Source organism: Hypomesus transpacificus, chromosome 15 (genome assembly GCF_021917145.1).
Source record: "Hypomesus transpacificus isolate Combined female chromosome 15, fHypTra1, whole genome shotgun sequence".
NCBI classification, from domain to species: Eukaryota; Metazoa; Chordata; class Actinopteri; order Osmeriformes; family Osmeridae; genus Hypomesus; species Hypomesus transpacificus.
The window spans coordinates 7063247-7084374 of NC_061074.1; the positions used below are offsets into that span (position 1 = coordinate 7063247).

At 45.9% G+C, this 21128-nt stretch overlaps 2 protein-coding genes across 3 annotated transcripts; both read left to right on the forward strand.

Moving 5' to 3' along the window:
- Positions 1-207: 207 nt before the first annotated feature.
- clptm1 (CLPTM1 regulator of GABA type A receptor forward trafficking) lies at positions 208-9507 on the forward strand. Its single transcript, XM_047035463.1, has 14 exons — positions 208-313; positions 2664-2791; positions 3995-4118; positions 5170-5328; positions 5548-5665; positions 5811-5896; positions 6154-6274; positions 6500-6744; positions 7047-7140; positions 7288-7478; positions 7638-7733; positions 7901-8036; positions 8631-8798; positions 8908-9507. The coding sequence occupies exons 1-14, from the start codon at positions 260-262 to the stop codon at positions 9099-9101; spliced, it is 1914 nt and encodes a 637-aa protein (XP_046891419.1). The 5' UTR covers positions 208-259; the 3' UTR covers positions 9102-9507.
- A 1233-nt stretch (positions 9508-10740) lies between these two features.
- On the forward strand, positions 10741-18930 carry relb (v-rel avian reticuloendotheliosis viral oncogene homolog B). Of its 2 annotated transcripts, XM_047035464.1 has the most exons (11): positions 10741-11288; positions 11553-11564; positions 11872-12056; positions 14191-14517; positions 15626-15792; positions 15934-16025; positions 16284-16415; positions 16843-16947; positions 17051-17266; positions 17511-17582; positions 17723-18930. In XM_047035464.1, exons 1-11 carry the CDS (start codon positions 11261-11263, stop codon positions 18247-18249), a joined length of 1863 nt encoding a protein of 620 aa, XP_046891420.1. In that variant the 5' UTR covers positions 10741-11260; the 3' UTR covers positions 18250-18930. The 2 variants fall into 2 exon arrangements, with proteins under 2 accessions (XP_046891420.1, XP_046891421.1); XM_047035465.1 differs by lacking the exons at positions 10741-11288; positions 11553-11564; positions 11872-12056 and adding an exon at positions 12094-13521.
- Positions 18931-21128: the final 2198 nt, after the last annotated feature.

Consider the following 21128-nt stretch of genomic DNA (forward strand, 5'->3'; position numbering starts at 1 on the left):
GAATGGGCCAAAGAGGCAGATTTCTACAAGGGACAAGGAAATATATACAATATGCCAAAACCAGTCGGTCTACTGACACCAATGCAGGTATACGGACTTCACAGTCCTGGCTACATGTACGTTAAAGAAGGGGGTAGGGAAGGGAAAAATAATCTGTTCTGCCCCTATACAAGCACACGTCACACCTATAGCCTATTGTAGCTGAGCTAACGCGAGGAGTGCGATTCTCTGCCAGCAGTGTGCGACAGAGACGGGGAAGATGGCGACGCAGGAGACAGAGGCAACTCCGCAAACCACCGTCAGCAACGGCGAGGTAAAAAAAATATGAATGAAATTATTTGACGGTCTTCCATTCTTGACAAATATGACAGAGGCGTGTCGTAAAATCGAAAACCAAGAGTGACAGGACAGGTACTTAAGTGCGTGGACGATTATTCTCAAGAGCCATGAGAGTGACGTTGTCAATTGCCGGTCGGTTTTAAAACGACCCCCTGCCTTTCACGATGCGTTGTTGAGAAATGCTTTGGCTACCCAGCTGAATCTGCTAATTGGCTATACGTGTCTCTGCAAAATATTTATTAGCATATACTCTAGTTTGATGTGAAGGGAATGTATGCAATGTTATATCATCTTGATAAGTGGACACCTGACTATCTTAATGATGCTGTGCTGGGGTTAGCTTGTTAGCTAGTATAATTCGGTACCGTCTCCGCACTAACAGCGTGGTTAATTTGAGTTGCTAGCTAACGTTAGCTAGGATGGTAAAAAAGCTAACTAGCCGGCCTGTTCTGTCAACGGGGAAAATGAGTTGTCAATAATTTGTCATGTAGCTAGTCTGTAATCTGACCATTCGTTTATTTTTTACAAAGCATATGCATGCAGCCACTTAACTAAATACTTAAACTAGCTAGCCTTATCTGTTGTCTTGTATGGAAATGGATGGTCATTCAGAGCAGTGATTAAGATGCTAGTTTAGCCAAGTAGGTAGCTAGCCTAGCTAATGTACTTGCTATCCAGTTAACTTTACATAAACTGGTAAGTGTCAATGTAAGGTTGTAGGTAACCAGGGGGCAGTCTCTCAGCTAAAGTATCCAGTCGAAGTTCTCAGTGTAATATGTTGTTTGTTGTCCTGGCTTAATATTCAAATTACATAGCAGCTATGTTTGGCCTTTGAGTGTCAAATACGCATATACGCACTCAACGTCAGCTTAGCTAAATGGCTCAAAGCGCCTTCAACCCGTATACTTATTACAAATGTCCATCCTTTCATGTTTGTGTGGTTAGCTTTACGTCCAGGACTCTACAGGTGTGAACATCTCTTAGGCCTCACATATGGACTTGACAGCGCTCTTGCTTTGTCTCAATTAACTGTGCCTTGACAGATGTCTCTACACGATTTCGCATGAGAAACGGGAGTCCTCTGTTGTCAGCGCCAGTACATTGTCTCTCTGTCGCACAGACCGCCTACATCTCCAACATAATATACTCATAATGCAGAGACGCTTATCGAAATCCAATGCTATCATCTCCAGAGAAACCAGTCATGTACTGAATCAGATACTGTCACTCTAGAAAATGAGTTTGACTGCTTGAGCAATGGAACCACAGCTGTTTTTCCCCGTACTTTAATCACTCTTCCTTCTTTCTCTCAATAACACCGTTCCCTTGTTTTTCTTTTACCCCCTTCATCTCTCATCCAATAGTTTCTCAATTTTCCTTTTGACTGTTGTACAGTAAAACATTGACAGACTGGAATGACTTGCCCCTCAGAAGCAAACCACAAGGAAGCAGTGAATTATGTGACCAGTTATCGGTTAGTTAAATGTTAATCCTAGTTGGGGGTTTGAAATGTAGGCTAATGATTATCTCAAGGTAGGCTAAATCAGATAACAACCTTCTTGCTTGGATTTGTGGTTGTCACTGCTCTTTCTCCATGGACCAAATCTTATCTATCCCACTCAAAAGAATGGGCATCTGCTAGAGATAATTAAATCTTTTGGCTTGGCTAACAAAATAAGACCTGCATGTGTTTGCCCCTATACATATGGTGGTCCTCAGTGCAGACATGGCAGTAGCCATGGGCTTGAATCAGATAGATGATATAGGCCTAGACCCGTCCACTATAAAGAGTGGTGATGATTATTGGCGTGTTGGTTGAAACCTGCCTTTTGTAGGCTGTTTTGGCCATTAGGGCTGTACCGGCAGCATGTTGGTGACATTGAGGGGAGATGTGAAGTTGAGATATGGGGAGCATGACCATGACTTGGCATGGGTTCCTATTTTGTGTCTCAGTTGGAACGCTAAGAACCTGTCTGCCTGTGATTGGCTGGGGGTTGTCTCAGAGGACTACCGCCCAATGACAGACCTCTTGCCTGTGTGATTTTGCAATATTTTCCTCCCATGATTCCTCTCCCCTCTAATCAGTCTTCCTATAACACAACTACTCATATTTAAGTGGTCAGTGTGACCAGTGAAAACGAAGAGACTTGCCTCCACCTCTGGAGAAATTTAACATTGTTTATAATATCATAACAATACAATACAATTATAATGATATTACATGGCTCCATGAAGACTATGCTTTTTTTAAGTAGCTTGTGTTTTGATAGACGTGGACATCACCTCTTCAGACAGGGTGGCTACTTAACTGTGTGTGTGCGCAGGTGAGCAGTAACGGTGCAGCGGCGGATGGCCAGGCTGTACAGACTGCTGAGAACGCTCAGGACCCTCAGCAGCAGCCTCCACAGCCCCCTCCCAATGCATGGCAGGTCATCAAAGGAGTCCTCTTCAGGTAGGACACATCCCTGGCTCACACACGCACACACTCTGTACACACACACACACACACTCATTACATGCACAGTGTGGATTTGTCATCAGTGGGTGGTGCCCTTTGGGCTGATCATGTGTGGTGGGGTGGGGGGGCTTCTTCTAATTGGAGAGAAGTAGCATGGTATTGTGAGTAGTTTGTAAGCCTCCTTCCTGACCTCTGTCCTGGTCTGTGTGAAATGTCTAATCGCTGCTGTAAGCTGCTGTGTCCCTCTGAAGACCTCTGGCTTGGAGTCAAGGGTCAGGGTTGGAGCTGTCACAGGGCACATCATGAACATGGAGTCTGGTACCATTGTGACACCGAGGAGGTGGACAGTGTGTGTGTGTGTGTGTGTGTATATAAGCATAGATATATATAAACACTAGATGTCTCGTCAGCGTTGCCGGCCAACGGAGTCGAACGTCCGCACATGGCGGCCATCTTGCTACAGTGAACTCGCTCACCCATAACATTGGGTTGGTGCTACATGTACTTTTTAAATAACCATCACTTGCTCAAATTTCAACCGATTTTTAAATGGTTTGGTTTGTTATCAACGTCAGAGATGTAGCTATGCCACTGCATACTTCTGTTCTATTTTCTTTTTATTACATAATTATTCATAAGTGTGTATGTGTGTAGGATGAGACAGACAGGTTGTCTGATGTCCAACACCATGGCTCAGTCTGAATTATAGGATCAATTACAAAAAAGAGTCTTATTGATTATAGTGGAAATGGCCCTGAGGTCAAGCTGAGGTTGTCTGTAGCGGTTTTACTCTGAGCTGTTTGGTTATTGTGCCTTTGTTTGTTTGAGAGCAGGAGCAGCGAGGTGTTTATATTGGAGCTTCCACCCGTTGGAACTAGTGCATGAGCTCCTTAAAGACCCCCCAGGGTGCTGTTAGTTCCCTGACGGGGCAGGAGGGTTATCAAAGTGTTGTCCCTGCTTCATTAATGAGTGTCTAGAGAGTCGGATCCTGTCTTAGAGGCCACTTCCTCTGGAGAAGTGAGCCAACACCTCAAACTGTTGGCATTCTGACCTGGCCTCAGCATCTTCTGCTCTTTCACTTCTCCCTGTTGTATCTACTCGGTCATTTAGAACAGTTTCTCTTGTCTATAAGTTGTCCCCCTAATTTTTTCCGTTCTCTCCATCCTTCCCTCCTCTCCTCTTTTTTTCGTTCTCCAGGATCTTCATTATCTGGGCCATCAGCAGCTGGTTCCGTCGAGGGCCCGCCACCCCAGACCCCAGTACCCCTGCAGGGGCACCGCGGGTTCCCAGCCGCAACCTGTTCCCCAAGGAGAGCCTCATGGTACTGCAGCCTGCAACAACACGTCCCCCTCCCCTCGGGACATCACAGCAAACGGGTTCCTAACAGCAACTTACGCTTTCTAAATTCCCTGTATATTTTAAAGGGAATGTATTGATTTTTCCGACACATTCCATATGATGCTGCTCAGAAAGAACTAGATTTTCATTGTGGTTAGCTTCAGGATGGGTTAACCACAATGACTGTTGCTAAGGAACTGGTATTGTTCTTCATTGTGGATTTCATTCCAAGTGTCAGTCAGACAGCTTCACTTTTATTTTTTCTTCCCCTCCTTTTCTCTGTCTCCACCTCCTTCTCTCCCTATTCCTTCCTGCCTCGCACTGTCACCCCCCTCTCTCTATACTTCTCTCCTCTCATCCCCCTCTCTCTATACTTCTCTCCTCTCCCCCCTCTCTCTATACTTCTCTCCTCTCCCCCCTCTCTCTATACTTCTCTCCTCTCCCCCCTCTCTCTATACTTCTCTCCTCTCCCCCCTCTCTCTATACTTCTCTCCTCTCTCCCCCCTCTCTCTATACTTCTCTCCTCTCACCCCCCTCTCTCTATACTTCTCTTCTCTCTCCCCCCTCTCTCTATACTTCTCTCCTTTCCCCCCTCTCTCTATACTTCTCTCCTCTCCCCCCTCTCTCTATACTTCTCTCCTTTCCCCCCTCTCTCTATACTTCTCTCCTCTCCCCCCTCTCTCTATACTTCTCTCCTCTCTCCCCCCTCTCTCTATACTTCTCTCCTCTCTCCCCCCTCTCTCTATACTTCTCTCCTCTGTCCCCCCTCTCTCTATACTTCTCTCCTCTCACCCCCTCTCTCTATACTTCTCTCCTCTCTCCCCCTCTCTCTATACTTCTCTCCTCTCCCCCCTCTCTCTATACTTCTCTCCTCTCCCCCCTCTCTCTATACTTCTCTCCTCTCTCCCCCCTCTCTCTATACTTCTCTCCTCTCTCCCCCCTCTCTCTATACTTCTCTCCTCTCTCCCCCCTCTCTCTATACTTCTCTCCTCTCCCCCCTCTCTCTATACTTCTCTCCTCTCACCCCCCTCCAGGACCTGTATGTGTACATCTCACAGGATGAGGTTTTCTCCGACTTCAACAACACAGAGGCCCTGTTCTGGTTTCACAGAGACCTGATCTATGGAGACTGGAACATGGGAGAGGATGGGGATGGGTGCTATGAGCACTATAGGGACCTGGACATCCCACAGGTGAGGAGGAGGATGCTGCAATACGGACGGAAGGGGGGGGGGGGGTGTAAGTTGTGGAGGACAGGAAAGGGGTAATAGTGAGAAGAATTGAGTGAGGGGGTGGAAAATTCAAAAGAGGAGTCGAAAGAATAAAAGGTGACAGCTGGTATAAAAGTTGAATAAAGTGTAGCGAGTCTTTCCTTATCGGTGTCCCTCTGTCTCTTGTCTGGTGTGCAACAGTCGGTACAGATGAATGGTTCCCTCTACATACATGTGTATTTCACCAAGAGTGGGTTCCACCCAGACCCCAAACGCAAGGGACAGTACCGCAGGCTGGCCACGGTTCATTCCACACGGAGTAAGAACCCAACATTTCTCTGCTCCTACACTTCTCCCTTTCAGCATCACTCACAGACACGCACAGATGATCGCCATCAAACGACTGATATCAAACTCATTGGATCACCAGAACCAACTCTCATTTCTACTTTTAACCCCGACAGTGTTGAACAAGTTCAAGCGCAGAAAGTTCATGAAGACCAAGAACTTGTTGACAGGGGAAACTGAGGCTGATCCCGAGATGATCAAGGTCGGACATCTGGCATTGTTCCATATCTGTTACTATACCCCACCCATCACCACCTAGGCCTATAGCTGTAGAAACATGAATGTGATGATGTAGAGCTGTGTGGGTAAGGTTTCTTGTAACATCTGTTCCTCTTTGTTTTGATTTCTGGCTGCCCCTCCATGTCTTTCACTTTCTGTTTCCCTTTCCCCCTCCCTCCTTGTTTCTGTCTCCCCCTCCACTTTCCCTTTCTTCTCCCCTCCACCCCACCACCACCACAGAGAGCAGAGAGCCACGGTCCAGTTGAGGTAATCTCCCACTGGCACCCCAACCTGACCATCAACATGGTGGACGACCACACGGCATGGGTCAAGGGCTCAGTCCCCCCTCCCCTTGACCAACGTAAGCTCTTCCTCACCACCCCTACCGCTTCGTTGGGTCATATCAAACCCTCATTTGGAGGGGTACCAAAAAAAATAAAGTAGTTAGTGTCACAGTTTGGTTGATGGCAATTTGCATTCAAGACTGCAAAAAGAGTCCCACATTACAGTAAAGCGGTAATCTGTGAAGGGGCTTATTTCAACACTGTGCCCCTAAAAGTTGCTTTTTACACCAATTCTTATACAGATGTGAAGTTTGACGCTGTGAGTGGCGACTACTACCCCATTGTTTACTTCAACGACTACTGGAACCTGCAGAAGGACTACTACCCCATTAACGACACGCAGCAGACCCTGCCCCTCCGGCTGGCCTACTGCCCGCTCTCCCTGTGGCGCTGGCAGCTGTACGCCGCGCAGAACGCACGCTCACCCTGGAACTTCCTGCCCGAGGACACCTACGAGCAGTCTGACGAGGACCAGGACTCCGTCAAGGTCAGGGGTCAAAGGGGATCTAGGGGGGTTGGATGTTGTAGTTGAGGGAATCCAAGAGTGCTGAGCTGTCAGTCTCCCCTGCCCTCCACTACTTCACATCTGACAAGCTTTCATCATTTATTGTTGTTTTTATGTTGGTGAATTAATACAGGATGGCATCCATGATTAAATGACATGTGTTGTTGTAAGCCACAGTGATTGCCTGGTGATTGTTGCATATTTCTTTGCTAGGCTATATATTTATAATCTAGGATCCATGCGGTTTCTACAGTGGCTGTCACTAAGGAAGTGTGTGTTTGTAGGTGGCTCTGCTGGAAACTAACCCTTACTTGCTGGGTGTCACCATTGTGGTCTCCATCGTACACAGCATCTTTGAGTTCCTGGCCTTCAAGAATGGTGAGTTTGTCTGACTGTTTCTGGTGGTGTCTGTACAGAGGTGGTCTTGTGGTGTGAGAAACAGTCCCGGGGATATCCTCGTGTCTCCTCTTCTCTCTCGTTTATCCCGTGTCTGTTTCTTTCTCCTCCTCCTCCCGTCCATCTCAGACATCCAGTTCTGGAACAGCCGTCAGTCCCTGGAGGGTCTGTCTGTGCGCTCCATCATCTTTGGGGTGTTCCAGTCCCTGGTGGTGCTGCTCTACATCCTGGACAATGAGACCAACTTTGTGGTGCAGGTCAGCGTTTTCATCGGCCTGCTCATCGACTTCTGGAAGATCACCAAGGTCATGGATGTCAAGGTGGGTTCCTAAGGGGTCAAAGGGTGATGGTGGAATCCTCAACGGGTCAGTGTGGGTGCTTCAGAATCAAGCTGGGGTCAGGGGTCAAAGATTGTGGGGTCATGGTGATTGAGGTCAGAACTATGAAACCTGTACTGATTCTGTCTAATCTCTCCCCAGCTGGACAGAGAGAACAAGATTGCAGGTGTCATTCCACGTTTAGTATTCCAAGACAAGTCTACATACATCAAGTCTTCAACCAAAATCTACGACGATGTAAGTCACACCCCGGCACCTGCTAGACACAGCAACTCCACCCCTTATTGAACCAGAGGAGACACCTGACTGAACGGGTTGGATTCATCTACATGTACTAATTGTTTCTTTCTCCGCTCCTCTGCTCTTCTCCCCTTTTATCATCCCCCCCCCCCCCCCTGTTTCAGATGGCCTTCAAATACCTATCGTGGCTGCTCTATCCTCTGTTCGGCTGCTATGCCATCTACAGTCTGCTCTATGTAGAGCACAAAGGCTGGTACTCCTGGGTGCTCAGCATGCTCTACGGCTTCCTCCTGACCTTCGGTGAGTCGCTGACTCGCATGGCACTCAACCCTCAAATCAACAAATGATTTCAAATACTCCACAACCTGGTTTAAATAGGCTCCCAGATCCTTTCCTTTAAAAACATGCTTCTATTTGCTTGGTCGGATGGGTGGGATTGAGATCTTGTTGGAAACGTATTGGTTTTAGATTTTTATATGCCAGATCAGTCAAGTTAAGATAATGGTTAAGAAAATCCTTTCTTTTTTTCTTTTCAATAGTGAAGTTTTGAGGCCTCAATCAAATCATCAAACATCATACAGTTGTTTAAGACTAGGACTAGTATCTTTCCACCTGCTAATTGATTAGATCGGTCTAACACAAAAGCTGCAATCTGTAGCCAATTGATCAACCATTTGACAACCTCTGGTGTCTATATAGATCCAGTCTGTTATCATTGACAAGGCCTCGCCCTAATCTATCCAGCTGAACGAGAGCGCTAGACTTGAGCAGACCAGGACAAGGTCCACTAATCCAAGTGTCCACATTGTTTCTGTTCCTGTTTCACAGATGTTATTTACATGCTGAGTTGTTTTCATCTCGTTTCCTGTGTCTTGCTCATTTGATTGGCTCCAGGCTTCATCACCATGACGCCGCAGCTGTTCATCAACTACAAGATGAAGTCTGTGGCCCACCTCCCATGGAGGATGCTCACCTACAAGGCCCTCAACACCTTCATAGACGACCTGTTTGCCTTTGTCATCAAGATGCCCATGATGTACAGGATAGGATGCCTCAGAGATGGTGGGTCTTCAGCTCTCATCTACTCTGTCGTCCTACTCTACTCAACTTGGCTCATTGCTACATCTGTACCACACATCTCGTAATATACTCCCTGTCTGTCCACCTCTAGATGTGGTGTTCTTCGTCTACCTGTACCAGCGTTGGATCTACCGGGTTGACCCCAACCGGGTCAACGAGTTCGGCACCAGCGGTGTGGACCCGTCTAAGGACAGCACGGCGGAGGGGGAGGTCGCCGCGATAACAGACACCCCTGCCATCGCCGCTGTCACAGACAAACCAGATGGAGAGAAGAAGAATGATTAACAGAGACCAAGTTATCCATACCCCCACCCCCCACCAAGGTCCCTACACCATGAACCCTGAACCCCCCTCCCCCCCACTTGCCCTTGCTCCTGGGGCGTGGAAGACTCGTGGAGACCCAGGCTGAGTCCTACGCCCAATCATCTGCCAAGAAAAGGAGTCATCGTAAATCTGTCATGGACACTGCTTAAAAAATATATTATTATTTAGGTTCAACTTTTTCTCCTTGATTTTGAAGTGGGGACCCGCTGCAAATCATATTTAATGTAGACTTAACCGTTCTTATTTCTCAACCCCCCCTCCTCTCCTCTGTTTTGCAGTTCAAGTGAAGTAACACAACAATGTGATGTATACTGTTATATATAATTTAGATTGGGTATCTGTGGGGGGGGGGGGGGGGCGGGGGGGGGGGGGGGGGGGGGGGGGTGAGGAGGTGGGTGGGGGGTGTTGGCTGACAGTACATATCTCTTTGTATTTTAAAAAGTACAGGAAGAAAGAGGCCAAGTGCAGCTTTGCTCTGTCTGTGGATTACTTGTGAATTTATTTTTCTGTCATTCCATGTGTGAGCAAGCTGTGTCATGGTTTACCTGGAAACTGGGGTGTAGTGCAGGAGGAGGCAACTGGAAGGGTCCTGATCCAAGATGGCGGCTGAACGGAGCCAAGATGGGCCCTGTCCAGTCGCTACTCAATACAGTGATTAATACCCGAATCTTTTTTTAAACAAATGGTTGTTGTTCCCAACTTGAGCAAAAAAAAAGAAAAAAAAACAGCCTTGTAGGTATTAATATAAATATATATTAATATTATTGATAATGATGACTTGATTTTGTTTCTGTTTTTCAGTCAAATTTTTTTTTTGTATGTCCTGAAACTGTACAGAATCTGAGCTTGTAATGTTAATAACACTGATCTCAAACTGTCTAGCAGTGGTTCAATTGCTGTCTTTCATTCCCTGCTTTGGAAATGTCCTGCACTCATACTTCAGGCAAGAGGAACCACAGACCCACTCTGTGTGCTAAATTTACCAGGGAGGAATTAAGGAGTTGACCAACAGCTTTCATTCTGTTTAGTTATTATGAGGGAGAGGTTACATATTTTAACATTATGACTTAAAGTATAGCTCAGGATAGTGGGCCCTGGTCTTCGCAGTCCTGTACAGTATGTTTTAGATGCTTCCCTGCAGCAACAATTTTATTCAGATGAGCAGGACTACATAACAAATCCTCCCGTTTCTTTGTGCAGTGGCTGGAGACGAGACTAACAGCAGCTCGATGAGTAACAGATTTGCACATCGTCCATTTCAGGTTGCAGACCTCAGATCTGGTAGGCTACAGGAGTACAGTCCTTATTAGGATACCTGCAATGAAAACAACTGATATTATTCCCTTCAGCTGCTGGGATTCTGATAACTGATATTGCATCAGATTCCCAAATGAAAAGGGGGGTGAGCCAATGTCATCCAGCCTCTAGCGTACCGATGTGTTTTCCCCTAAATCATGCGGTTTCACTTTCCATTTAAGACAATTTCCTTAAGCACTAGATGGCAGTACATCGCTGACCAACTTCAGCGCACAAGTACCCCAGTCTCAGATGCATTGTGTTATGTTTATTTTATGGTATTTAAGTCAGTGGAACAGTTGAAAATCTGAACTACGACTTCTTGACGATTTTACGGCAACATGTGTGCGTAAGGATCTTTCCGGCTGAATGCGCTTCAGAAAATGACTTATGTTTCAAGCGGTGGTACAGGCTTTTTACCGAACATGCTAAAGAAATATATGTTGTACGTATGCTATAGTTGTTTACAAAAGTAATGGAAATATAAACACTCCAATATCTGCGATTGCTTTGATACCGTGGTAACCGGCCCGCGGTGGTTTCCGATCGGTGACGTAAGGGGATTTCCACCGCGACCCATCTAGCTGCTCAAAATCCTCTGACAAATACGGAACTTGGCTCATAATATCGTTGCCATCGACGACGTCGGTGACACAACCATTAAGGAGCACTTTATGTTATAAAAACATTTAACATTGAGTAAGAAGCGACAATAGTTTGTGGCACCGCGTGAACGAAGGATCTGTTAACACATTTTTTTACTGGAAACTTCGATTCTACGGGACCAAGATATTCGACTTCAAAGACAATTGCATGAATGTGTCATGAGAAACATGAGCGTGTGTTTCCCAAGTAAGTTCACTGTCGAAAGATGTGATTCACCATACCTGACTGCATGGCGGTGTCGCGAGCACTTTCATTGCGTTGTTTTTACTTCATGATCTGTCGTTTGACAGTGGACCTGAAAGCCAACAATAACTACCTGTCTAGGGACTTCGAGCCCTCTTTGCAGTATTACATGCTACATTGACGTTTTCCTACCGCATACATCAAGGCAGACGTAATGTTTCTTATCCAATAGCAGTTAACTAACACATTTATTCGTCTGTTTTTCAGCACACGACTTGGGTGAGTATACTTAATGTAATGCTACTACACAAACAGTAATAACACCATATAGCATGTCTACATACACTTAACACATGCGTGCACGTTTACATATTAATTAATATGTGGTAGGATGGTGGTTTTTGTCAAACTGACTGATTAATTGCTTTTTAAACTCACCTGCTTTGTGACCTCATCCTGCTTGCATTCTGCTTTCCTCCTCCTCCTCTTCTACGCAACCTTGTATCATTCTCTTCCATCCCCCTCTCATCCCTTTGCCTTCCTCTCTGCCATCCCAACCTCCTCATCCCCCCTTCATCCCTCTCAGACATCATCCAGGAGGTCATAAGTGAGGACAGAGAGTGCACCTTTCACAACCTGCCATCCGGCTCCTGTCTCCCTGGACCGCCTTCACCTCCAGACCAGCAGAAGCAGACCCCCAGGACCATGCCCAGACAGCCCGCCTCCTCGTCCCCCCCAGTACTGGTGCCCAGAGGCACAGCCCTAGTCAAGGTAAGTACCCAGCCTGATACAGATAGATGCGCAACTGTCTGAAGCTTCTTTGTCGTGTGATGTTATCAAAACCGTTATTCAGATGCTAGTCCTTCCCAATTTGTTTTTACCAAACAGTGCTCATGTTTTAAAAACAGACTGTTCTAGCCTTGCATTGCTTTTCTAACATAAGCTAAATGAAGTTGTAAAAAACAGAGGCATCACAACTGATCCTACTCTTTGTAGAAATGTGACACAGTGGTTGTGATTCCCCCCCAAAAAGTTGCCCAAAGGGACGATCAATTATATCTCATCGTATCGTACTCCTTTAATTCAAAAATACTTTCTACACTTAATATCTGCACAACCTACACATTCAATGTCCCGTAGGGGATTCATATCTACAAAGAAGTGTTCACATATCGTGCTGCTCAGCTGTAATTAAAGAGGATTGGTTGCTGGCACCTGCCTGGCAGTTGCTCTAGTTGAGCAGCTTGTTGGTTGTCCTGGCAGGGAGTAGCAGGCAGGAACCCAGGCTGTGTACTGTAAACCACGTGGTCATGCACAACCAGGAAGAGATGTGTGGATCTGTCGCTGCAGAGTCAGAGGGAGCTGGAAATATCTGGATGGATCATTGGATGTAGATCATTAATCAAGGATTAATGTCAGCCTCTGCCAGTCAGGCTAGTGACTGGGTCATATTTGCATGCCTGGCATACTATTAACCTTGGGACATTATGATTTCTCAAGTTATAAATGATTCCAAAATTATGATTATTATTCCGTTTATATTACCCTAATGAAGTGAATATAGGACTTTGAGCTCTTGCTCGGAAATGACCACTGTCTTGAATGGAGCATGTGCAGAATGTACTACAGTGAATATACACCGCCTGGGGCTGTGAATGAAATACTGTGAACTTCAGACATGTGGGGCTTTAGACTCAGAGTGATGTGAAATAGCTTAGTGGAGGACCAAGTTTGCTAACTGACGTGTTGTGCAAAGAGAGACTGAAAGAAAAAGGAAAAAGCATGTTGTGGCCTCTTGTGAAGGAAGAGGGGAAACGCAGAGCAGAAATGTAATCTGATTCCTGCTTTCACTTTGCCCACTCCTCCATTCCCTGCCCAACCCTCTCAGGGTGAAAGGTTACATTCTCAGTCATTTCTGTCTCCGCGATTGGTCCGAATGCTCCAGGGTAGGTTGACTTCCTAGTATCATCCTCGGAGCCTTTGTTTAGTTGTGCTCCCGACAACCAGGCATGCCCAGACTGCACGCGCACACTCATACGCACTGCAACCAGCGCCAGCTAGTCAGGAACAAATGATCTCACACATGGTGTTGTAGTTCTTAGGCAGTCGCCTGATGACGGTGTGTTTAGAGTGAGAGACGACGAGGAATAACAAAGAAGGCACGCACTCTGTTTTTCTTTCGTTCTGACGAGCTTGAAGCCTTTTGGTTTGCTGTTTCTCAGATTGCAGTTGGCTGGTAGGTAAAGGGTATTTATAAACAATGTTTCCTGAGTTAAGATTAAAATAATTGCCTATTGTTTGTATGTATGTGTGTGTGTGTGTGTGTGTGTATAAATACGTGTTTTGTTTGGTGTAGGCGGCTTTGTTTATATGTAAATCTATTGAAGTGTTTGCGTGTGTTTGTGTAGGCCACGGACTAGTATTCGGCTCTGTAAAGATCTTTTCAACTTTAAAATACACTGTATCATCAAGAATAAAGACTCGGAGTGAAAGAGATAGTTGAAGGAAGCTGGAAGACTGTACAGACATGAGGGGTAGATGAAGATGGGGGGCAAAGGAAGTAGGATGATCACACCAGAAACTGAACGGAAATGGAGGGGAGGAGGAGGGAGGGAGGAGAAGGGGGTCTCCAGTTTGGCAGCTGCTGCCGGAAGCTATTGCAGTGTTTGTTTTTCTTTTCACTTTTTTTCATTTTCTTTCCTTTTCTCTCTTTGTGATAATTTTTTTTAGTAATAAGTGTGTCACTTTCAGCAATGGCATTAAAATATTAGGTGGTGGGACACTCACGCACACACTTTCTGTTCACTACAATGTCAGTGTCAAGTGCTGCGGACAGGGCAAGTATCAGTTCCTGGCCAGTCATAATGTTACCTGACATCACTGTTTCTAACCTGGTTCTCTATAGGCTCCACACTCCTTTCCTCAGCCCCAGGGTGCCTCCAGGGGCAGCATGGCAGCCCAGCCCAGCCGCGGAGCCTCTCAGTCAGGTGCGCTCCGACGGGGCCGTGGGTCCTCTGCTTCCGTGGCCTCCAGGGGCCCAGTCGGGCCGGCTCCTCAGGCCCAGGGTGACACAGCGCTGCTGGAGAGGATTCTGGAGCAGCCCAGGCTGGTGGTGGTGGAGGAACCCAAGGAGAGGGGCATGAGGTTCCGCTACGAGTGTGAGGGCCGTTCCGCTGGCAGCATCCTGGGGACCTCCAGCACCGACACCAAAAAGACTCTGCCTGCTATAGAGGTACTGGCTAGTGGCTGCAGTGCACACACATTACTGAACATACTGCAGTACATTCCATAAGTAGCAAAACGCACACAAATAATGTTACATCACGTAAAATGAGAAAACATTCAATTACATTAATTTACATCTGATTCATTTGTATTGCTTTCGTTGACGTGTCACGTGAGACATGTAACCAAACTTTCACATCCTTATCTCAGGTGCATTGTGTTTAGATGTGTGTAGATTGTACAGGCACTAGAACTGATTGAGAAGCTTGGAGGATTCATCCCTGTCTGCTGATACTGACAGACTCATGGAACAGCATATTCCATCCTGCAATTCTATTGGAGCAAACTATTATGTATGCTAGTCTAGAGAGGAAACCATCCGCAATGATTTGAAAACATCACTGATAATTACATTCAGTTTGACATACAGTATGTTTTTAATGGCCATACACTGGATAGCTCTGGGCCTACCTGTTGTGTTGGGTGTGTCTTCTGTGTCAATAGAGGGAGGTTTACGGAAGGTACCATCTCTCCCACAATAAAGGGGAGTTCCCCCACATGTTGTGGCAGTGCCTCCTGCCTCCTGGAGACATTGAGTAGTGGAGGGTTGACTTTAAATGTAACTCAAATAGAAAGTCCCCAAAATTCAAGTCTTGTGGTCTAAAAGGGGGAAGATTAACCCCTCTCACATTCCGCCCCCTTTCTAAACACACCGCACACGTACATACACGACCACATCAGCAGTGTTCGTCAGACACCCACAAAGACCGTACTCACACATACAAGCACAAAGTAGCCACCCAACACCAGATGTACACACTCCTGCCACACACTCCCACACACACACAACTACCATACCTACACGCTTAACTAGAATGCAGAACTTGAACTGAGTGGCAGTTATAGGAACATTTATCATCATGTTCAATCATGATCACTGCGAGGAACGGATGGGTGTGCTTGTTGAATAGATTCAGAAATGAGTAAGTTTTGCAGTTCCTTCCATCTTCTCTCTCCAGCACTCTCTTCTTCTCTCTTTTTCTTTCCTGCATTACTCACTGTCTTACGTCCCCTCTGTTTCACCCTCCCTTCCTCCCCCTCCATACCTTCCACAGATCAATGGTCCCATCCAGCATGTCAAGAAGGTGAGAGTCACCGTCTCCTTGGTGACCAAGGACATCCCCCACCGCCCGCACCCGCACTGCCTCGTGGGTAAAGATTGTGCTGAGGGTACAGGGATCTGTGTGGTCAGTTTCAACCCTCACAAGGACCGATGCCACAGGTAGCCATCCCTTCTACTAATACTAATCTGTTCTGCACCACTTTGCTTCTTTCTGTTTCACCATTCTTCCTTCTCTTTACCACCCAGTTTAATCCATGTACACATCCGTCCCCCTTTTCATAACTCCTTGTGTTTGTATAGTTTTGCTAACCTGGGTGTCCAGTGCATCAGGAGGAAGGAGCTGGATGCCTCACTGGAGAGGAGACGGAGCCTAAACATTGACCCCTTTAAGAGTGAGTGCAACACCCACTCTCTCTGTCTCTCTCTCTCTCTGTCTCTCTGTTTGTCACTCACTCACTCTTTCTCTTACACACACACACACACATATTAATCATCAATACCAGTGCTCACACCTCTCCTCACTCATCCATCTCTCTCTGATTGTAATATGCATCTAGTATCAAACATATTTGACTTTGTGATGTAAAATAATGATTGTTAAAGGGTCAGTAATGTTTGCTGCTTCCTGTTCCTGTGTGCCTGTGTCTCAGCGGGCCATTCCAAGAGCATCGAGGACATGGACATGAACGTGGTGCGTCTGTGCTTCCAGTGTGAGCTGGAGGGGGAGGACGGCATCCTGGAACAGCTCTATCCTGTGGTGTCCCAACCCATCTATGACAAGAGTAGGAGCACACACACACAGACACAGAGACATGCACAAACAGACAGAGACACACAGACACTAAAAGATACACATGCTGACTTAAAGACATGCATGTTTATGTTTGTACACAGACACACACACTGACCCTTCTTCCAAACTTATAACTCAGTCTAATTCAACCTGTGAGTATCAACCTACATGTAATGGTTTGGTTGCCAAAGTGACTCAAACTAGAGTGGGTTTGGTTGGAAGTTGGCACCCTTGGTATCTAGCACACATTTTCCTTTTTCATAGAGAGTAGAGATGAGCAGATACTTTTGTTATTCACTGACATGTTGTTTCAGTTTCAAACAGCTAACCGATAAAATGGCTCCTGCGAATGTGCTTCCTCCCTCTGTGGCCCACCTGGTACTGATTGTCTGTGTGTGGGCATGGTGTATTCACAGAGGCAACCACCACTTCAGAGTTGAAGATCAACCGTCTGAATGAAGTTAAAGGATCCTGTACCGGCAAGACTGAGATTTACATGCTGTGTGACAAAGTGCAGAAAGGTGACCCAAACATGCTCACGTACACACAGACAGATTGAGAAATACAGGAACCAGCACTGTAAAAGAGGAAGTTTAAAAAACAGTGAATCTCTCTGGTGTGCAGATGACATTGAAATCATCTTCAAGCGGGGATCATGGGAGGCGAAGGCGGAGTTTGCCCAGACGGACGTTCACCGGCAGATTGCCATTGTGTTCAAGAGCCCGCCCTACCAGGAGCAGGACATCACAGAGGAGCAGGACGTCAGTGTCTTCCTGCGCCGCCTGTCGGACCACATGGACAGCGAACCTGTGACCTTCACCTACCTGCCCCACAACCCAGGTCAGCCCACAGTCTTGCTATGAATTTGTTTCAAAAATATATCTATTTTTAAGATATAATTTATGTATGACATATTAAATTGTATATATAAATGTATTTAAAACGAGAACACATACTACATATACATACATACATATAATGTGTATATTATATATATATATATATATATATATATAAAGAAGTACAGTAATATACTGTTTTGATGACATGTGAACAATACCTTTAAGTGTTGTTCCTTACTTAGATCCATATCAGGTGAACCGCAAGAGGAAAATCAAGAAGGACATCAGTTTCTCGGAGAGGTCCTGTGTGGCAGGTACAACTTCACGTGATCATAGTAGCTTGTGTCAAATCAGGTCTCTTATGTGCTGTATGTGTTTGTTCGTCTGTCTGGTATCTATAAATGTTGAGTCTGAAGGTAGGGCTGACTCAGTCATATGTCTCTGCCCTCCACAGCTCAGAGTCTGGCAGCGTCAGACTCCTCTTCCTCCTCCAAGCCCTTCGAGTCGTTCGTCTACCCAGCTGAGACTTGCGTGTTCCCAGATGAAGTGAACCTTTCTGCCCAGACAGGGTCCTCCTCCCTGGGGGAAATGCAATACGGCATCCCCCTGGAGGAGGAACTCTTGTACAGCCTGGAGAACTACACTTTTCTCAACCAGCTGCTGGAAGACCCAAGCCTCCATGCAATGCTGAACAACCCTGCCCTCACCTCCCTCACTTCCAGCCTCACTCCCGTCGACCTCCACGGCCTCAGCCTGGGACCCAACGCTAACTTTGCTAACCTGGATGCAAACTTAAACCCCAACCAGATCGTGCCTGAAATTGGGCAACAGGATGTTGCCTACTACAACGACATGCAGCTGCAAATCATGGTCAACCAGTACCCACCTACGGAGGTCTCTGACTCCAACCTTGTTGACATGGACCAACATGATAATGAAGGGGTTGGCGGGGTATCGGTGAAGGTGGAGAAAGGCCTATGAGGGGGGGAGAAACCATAACCTCCATCCACAGATGGTTGGCCCATAGTCTTAGACTGCATCCTTCTGATACTGTTCCTTTTTAGCATAGAAAAGCAGTAGAAACTCTCTAGTAGAACAGCTTGTGTGTATGAAGCATGAGCAACTCAGACATTGTGCTAGAGCTCTGTGAGTCATCTGTCCTGTTCCTCCCCACCCCCGTCCTCCAAGCCCCCCTCCCCCCTTTAGGCCTCGCTGGACGAGCCTACATTCCAGACTCTCTACACCTCATCTCCTGACCACATGAGTCATTACTACCCAACCTTCCACAGAGAGAAACTGACATTCCAACCGACATCTCCCCTACCTACCGACCCGACCCATAACCAGGCCTGTGGGACTTTGCTGCTGTCTTTCTCTGTGTAATGTTAGCCCTAACACTGGGTATCTCAGCACTTAGTTAGCATGAAGCATACAATTATGTTATTAGCATGTAAATAGCCATTCTGTGTAAATAGCCATTAGGACTGAGGCTGAAGAATTGCCTCTTGCAAGGCTTTGACTGCCTTCTGTAAGCACTATTTTATTTTCTTCTGTTTAGTTTTTGGTCTATTCTTTGTTGTGTGTAGGTATTTTAGACAAAGAGAGACTGAAAGAATCGGTCTGAAGTGACTAGAATGGCCTGTTGTTGAAAAAAACAAGGACCAACAGACCACCCAGTCAATCTGTAACTCGCTTCAGATGCAAAAATATGTCCACTGGATTCAGCTGTGATGCATCAGCTTGTGTATTCTGGGTTCTGACTTTGTTTGTTTCATTAAGATTTACTTTACTATCCACAAAGTGGAACATTGTCTGCAGCCTAAAATACAAGCATTCTGAATAAAGAATGTTTTGTCTGTTGCAACCTTTCTGCGAGTTACACCTGGTATCTATACCCGTCCTGTTGACGGGTATAGATACCCGTTCAGATACAAATTCTGCCGTTTAGATACAAATTCTGTCCGCTCCACAGTTTCAAATGAAAATAAAGAAGCAAAACATGAAGATAAAGTGGCTTTAAGTCTTGACTACAGTCTCCAATATACAATCTAAAGAGGTGTGTTGTTTTGGAATGGCTCCGCTGCAGAGAAATGTTACTGACCGAAGGATATGGTAGAAAGATTAAATGGAGGGAAGGATGAGAGGTGAAGGTAGCTCAATGAGTGCTGTCAACCCTCTCTTGCTCTTTTGTCTTGTTCCCGCTTCACTGCTCATCATCCCCGATGCTATCTCGCAGCTATCTCGCAGCTGTCCTGTCATTCCTGCACTGCCCACACACATTCCCGTCGCTCGTTCGCTCACATCTAAGAAAGCACGTGACTTCTTGCAAACTGTCATTATTTGCCAGGACATTGAGGGATACATTTGTGTATCAAATGTGTCACTCGGTAATACTCTGTTTGTCTGTTGAAATTGATAATCTAATAGAGCCGATGATGGGTTAGTGTCAGTGAATCCGCAGGCAGTTTGGACCGTAGACTAGAATAGTCAGTCTCACTACTTTAGCTGACAGTTTCACTTTACGAGCTAAATCGTTACAGGTATTTGATAAGCATACCCTACTGGCAGGTTCATTTATGTAATATACATTTTGAAGCCATACTGTAGTGTTTATCATATAGTTTCTGCCCATCGGAAAATAGTTGGTTGGAATGTTCAGAATCACACATGTGCGATGGTACGCTGTGGGGCCCTGCTTTCGAACGATCACATATGTGCGATGCTTCTTCAATATCAACATACTAATAGGCTACTATGTACGTAAACTACATTCCACTTTCATTTCTGTACAGGTGATCTGACCACCATCACAAGTACTGTGTCCATTGGAAATTATGGTAAGGTAATGAATGACCGTTTATAACAGTGACAATAATTGTATGAGCCATGGCAACCCTAAGGCTATGCTTTGAAGCAAAAGTATGACTTAAAACGTTTGCATCACCAGATGCCATACCTATAGGTGTCAACTCTGGTCTGGTGGAGGAGAACCCATAGGGTGCCCTGGAAAACAGCTGGCAGCCAGGCAAGTGCAAATATAAGACACTCAAAAAAATACTCATACCATTGCCATTGTAAGGCGTACCTAATTGTAAGGCATACTTAAGTTGTTCTGATCGTGGGGGGAAACATATTTGTCAAAACAACAAATGTTGTCTTACTAATGCTTTGTATACCCCATTCAGCTGTACCATCTTAGGCAAAGACCAATCAAGGTAACATTTGTTATGTACATCAATGTTACAGCTAATCTAGAAGAACCACAGTGTATGCCAATCATGCAAACTCTTGTAAACTTGTTTTACTTGTCTTTAATTACAGACACATTACAGGTTATGCTCCGGAAGATGGAGACATTGGAAGAGAACCAGCGAGAGGCTCTCCTGTTCAGGCGACCACAGGGCAGACACACTGAAGAGGTGCCAGTGATGGACCTACAGGTGGCCCAAACACAGGCTGAACTCCAAGACCTTGAGGAGCGCCTTAAGGTGCTGGAGTTGCGAAAGAGAGCGGTTAGTGTTTGGAGATCCCACAAACTATGGCTTACACGCATTCAACGTTCACATTGGTGCTGACAATAAGTTCATGACTTCTAATTCCAGACGCTGTGATGAAGTAGAAGACGGGACTGGGAGAGAAAGCGGTGGAGCTCCGCATAGAGGAAACACTCAAACACACCCCGGCAGCCCATTCAAAACCAGCCAGGTGAATGAATCATGTTTGCAACTTCCATATCCAATCTTTCACATGGCTATGACACAAATCTAGAATCACATAATATTTTAATTGATGACATATATTATTTTAGATGTGATTTTTTTAATGACTTGTTTAGCCCCTTTTCACACGTGCGATTATGT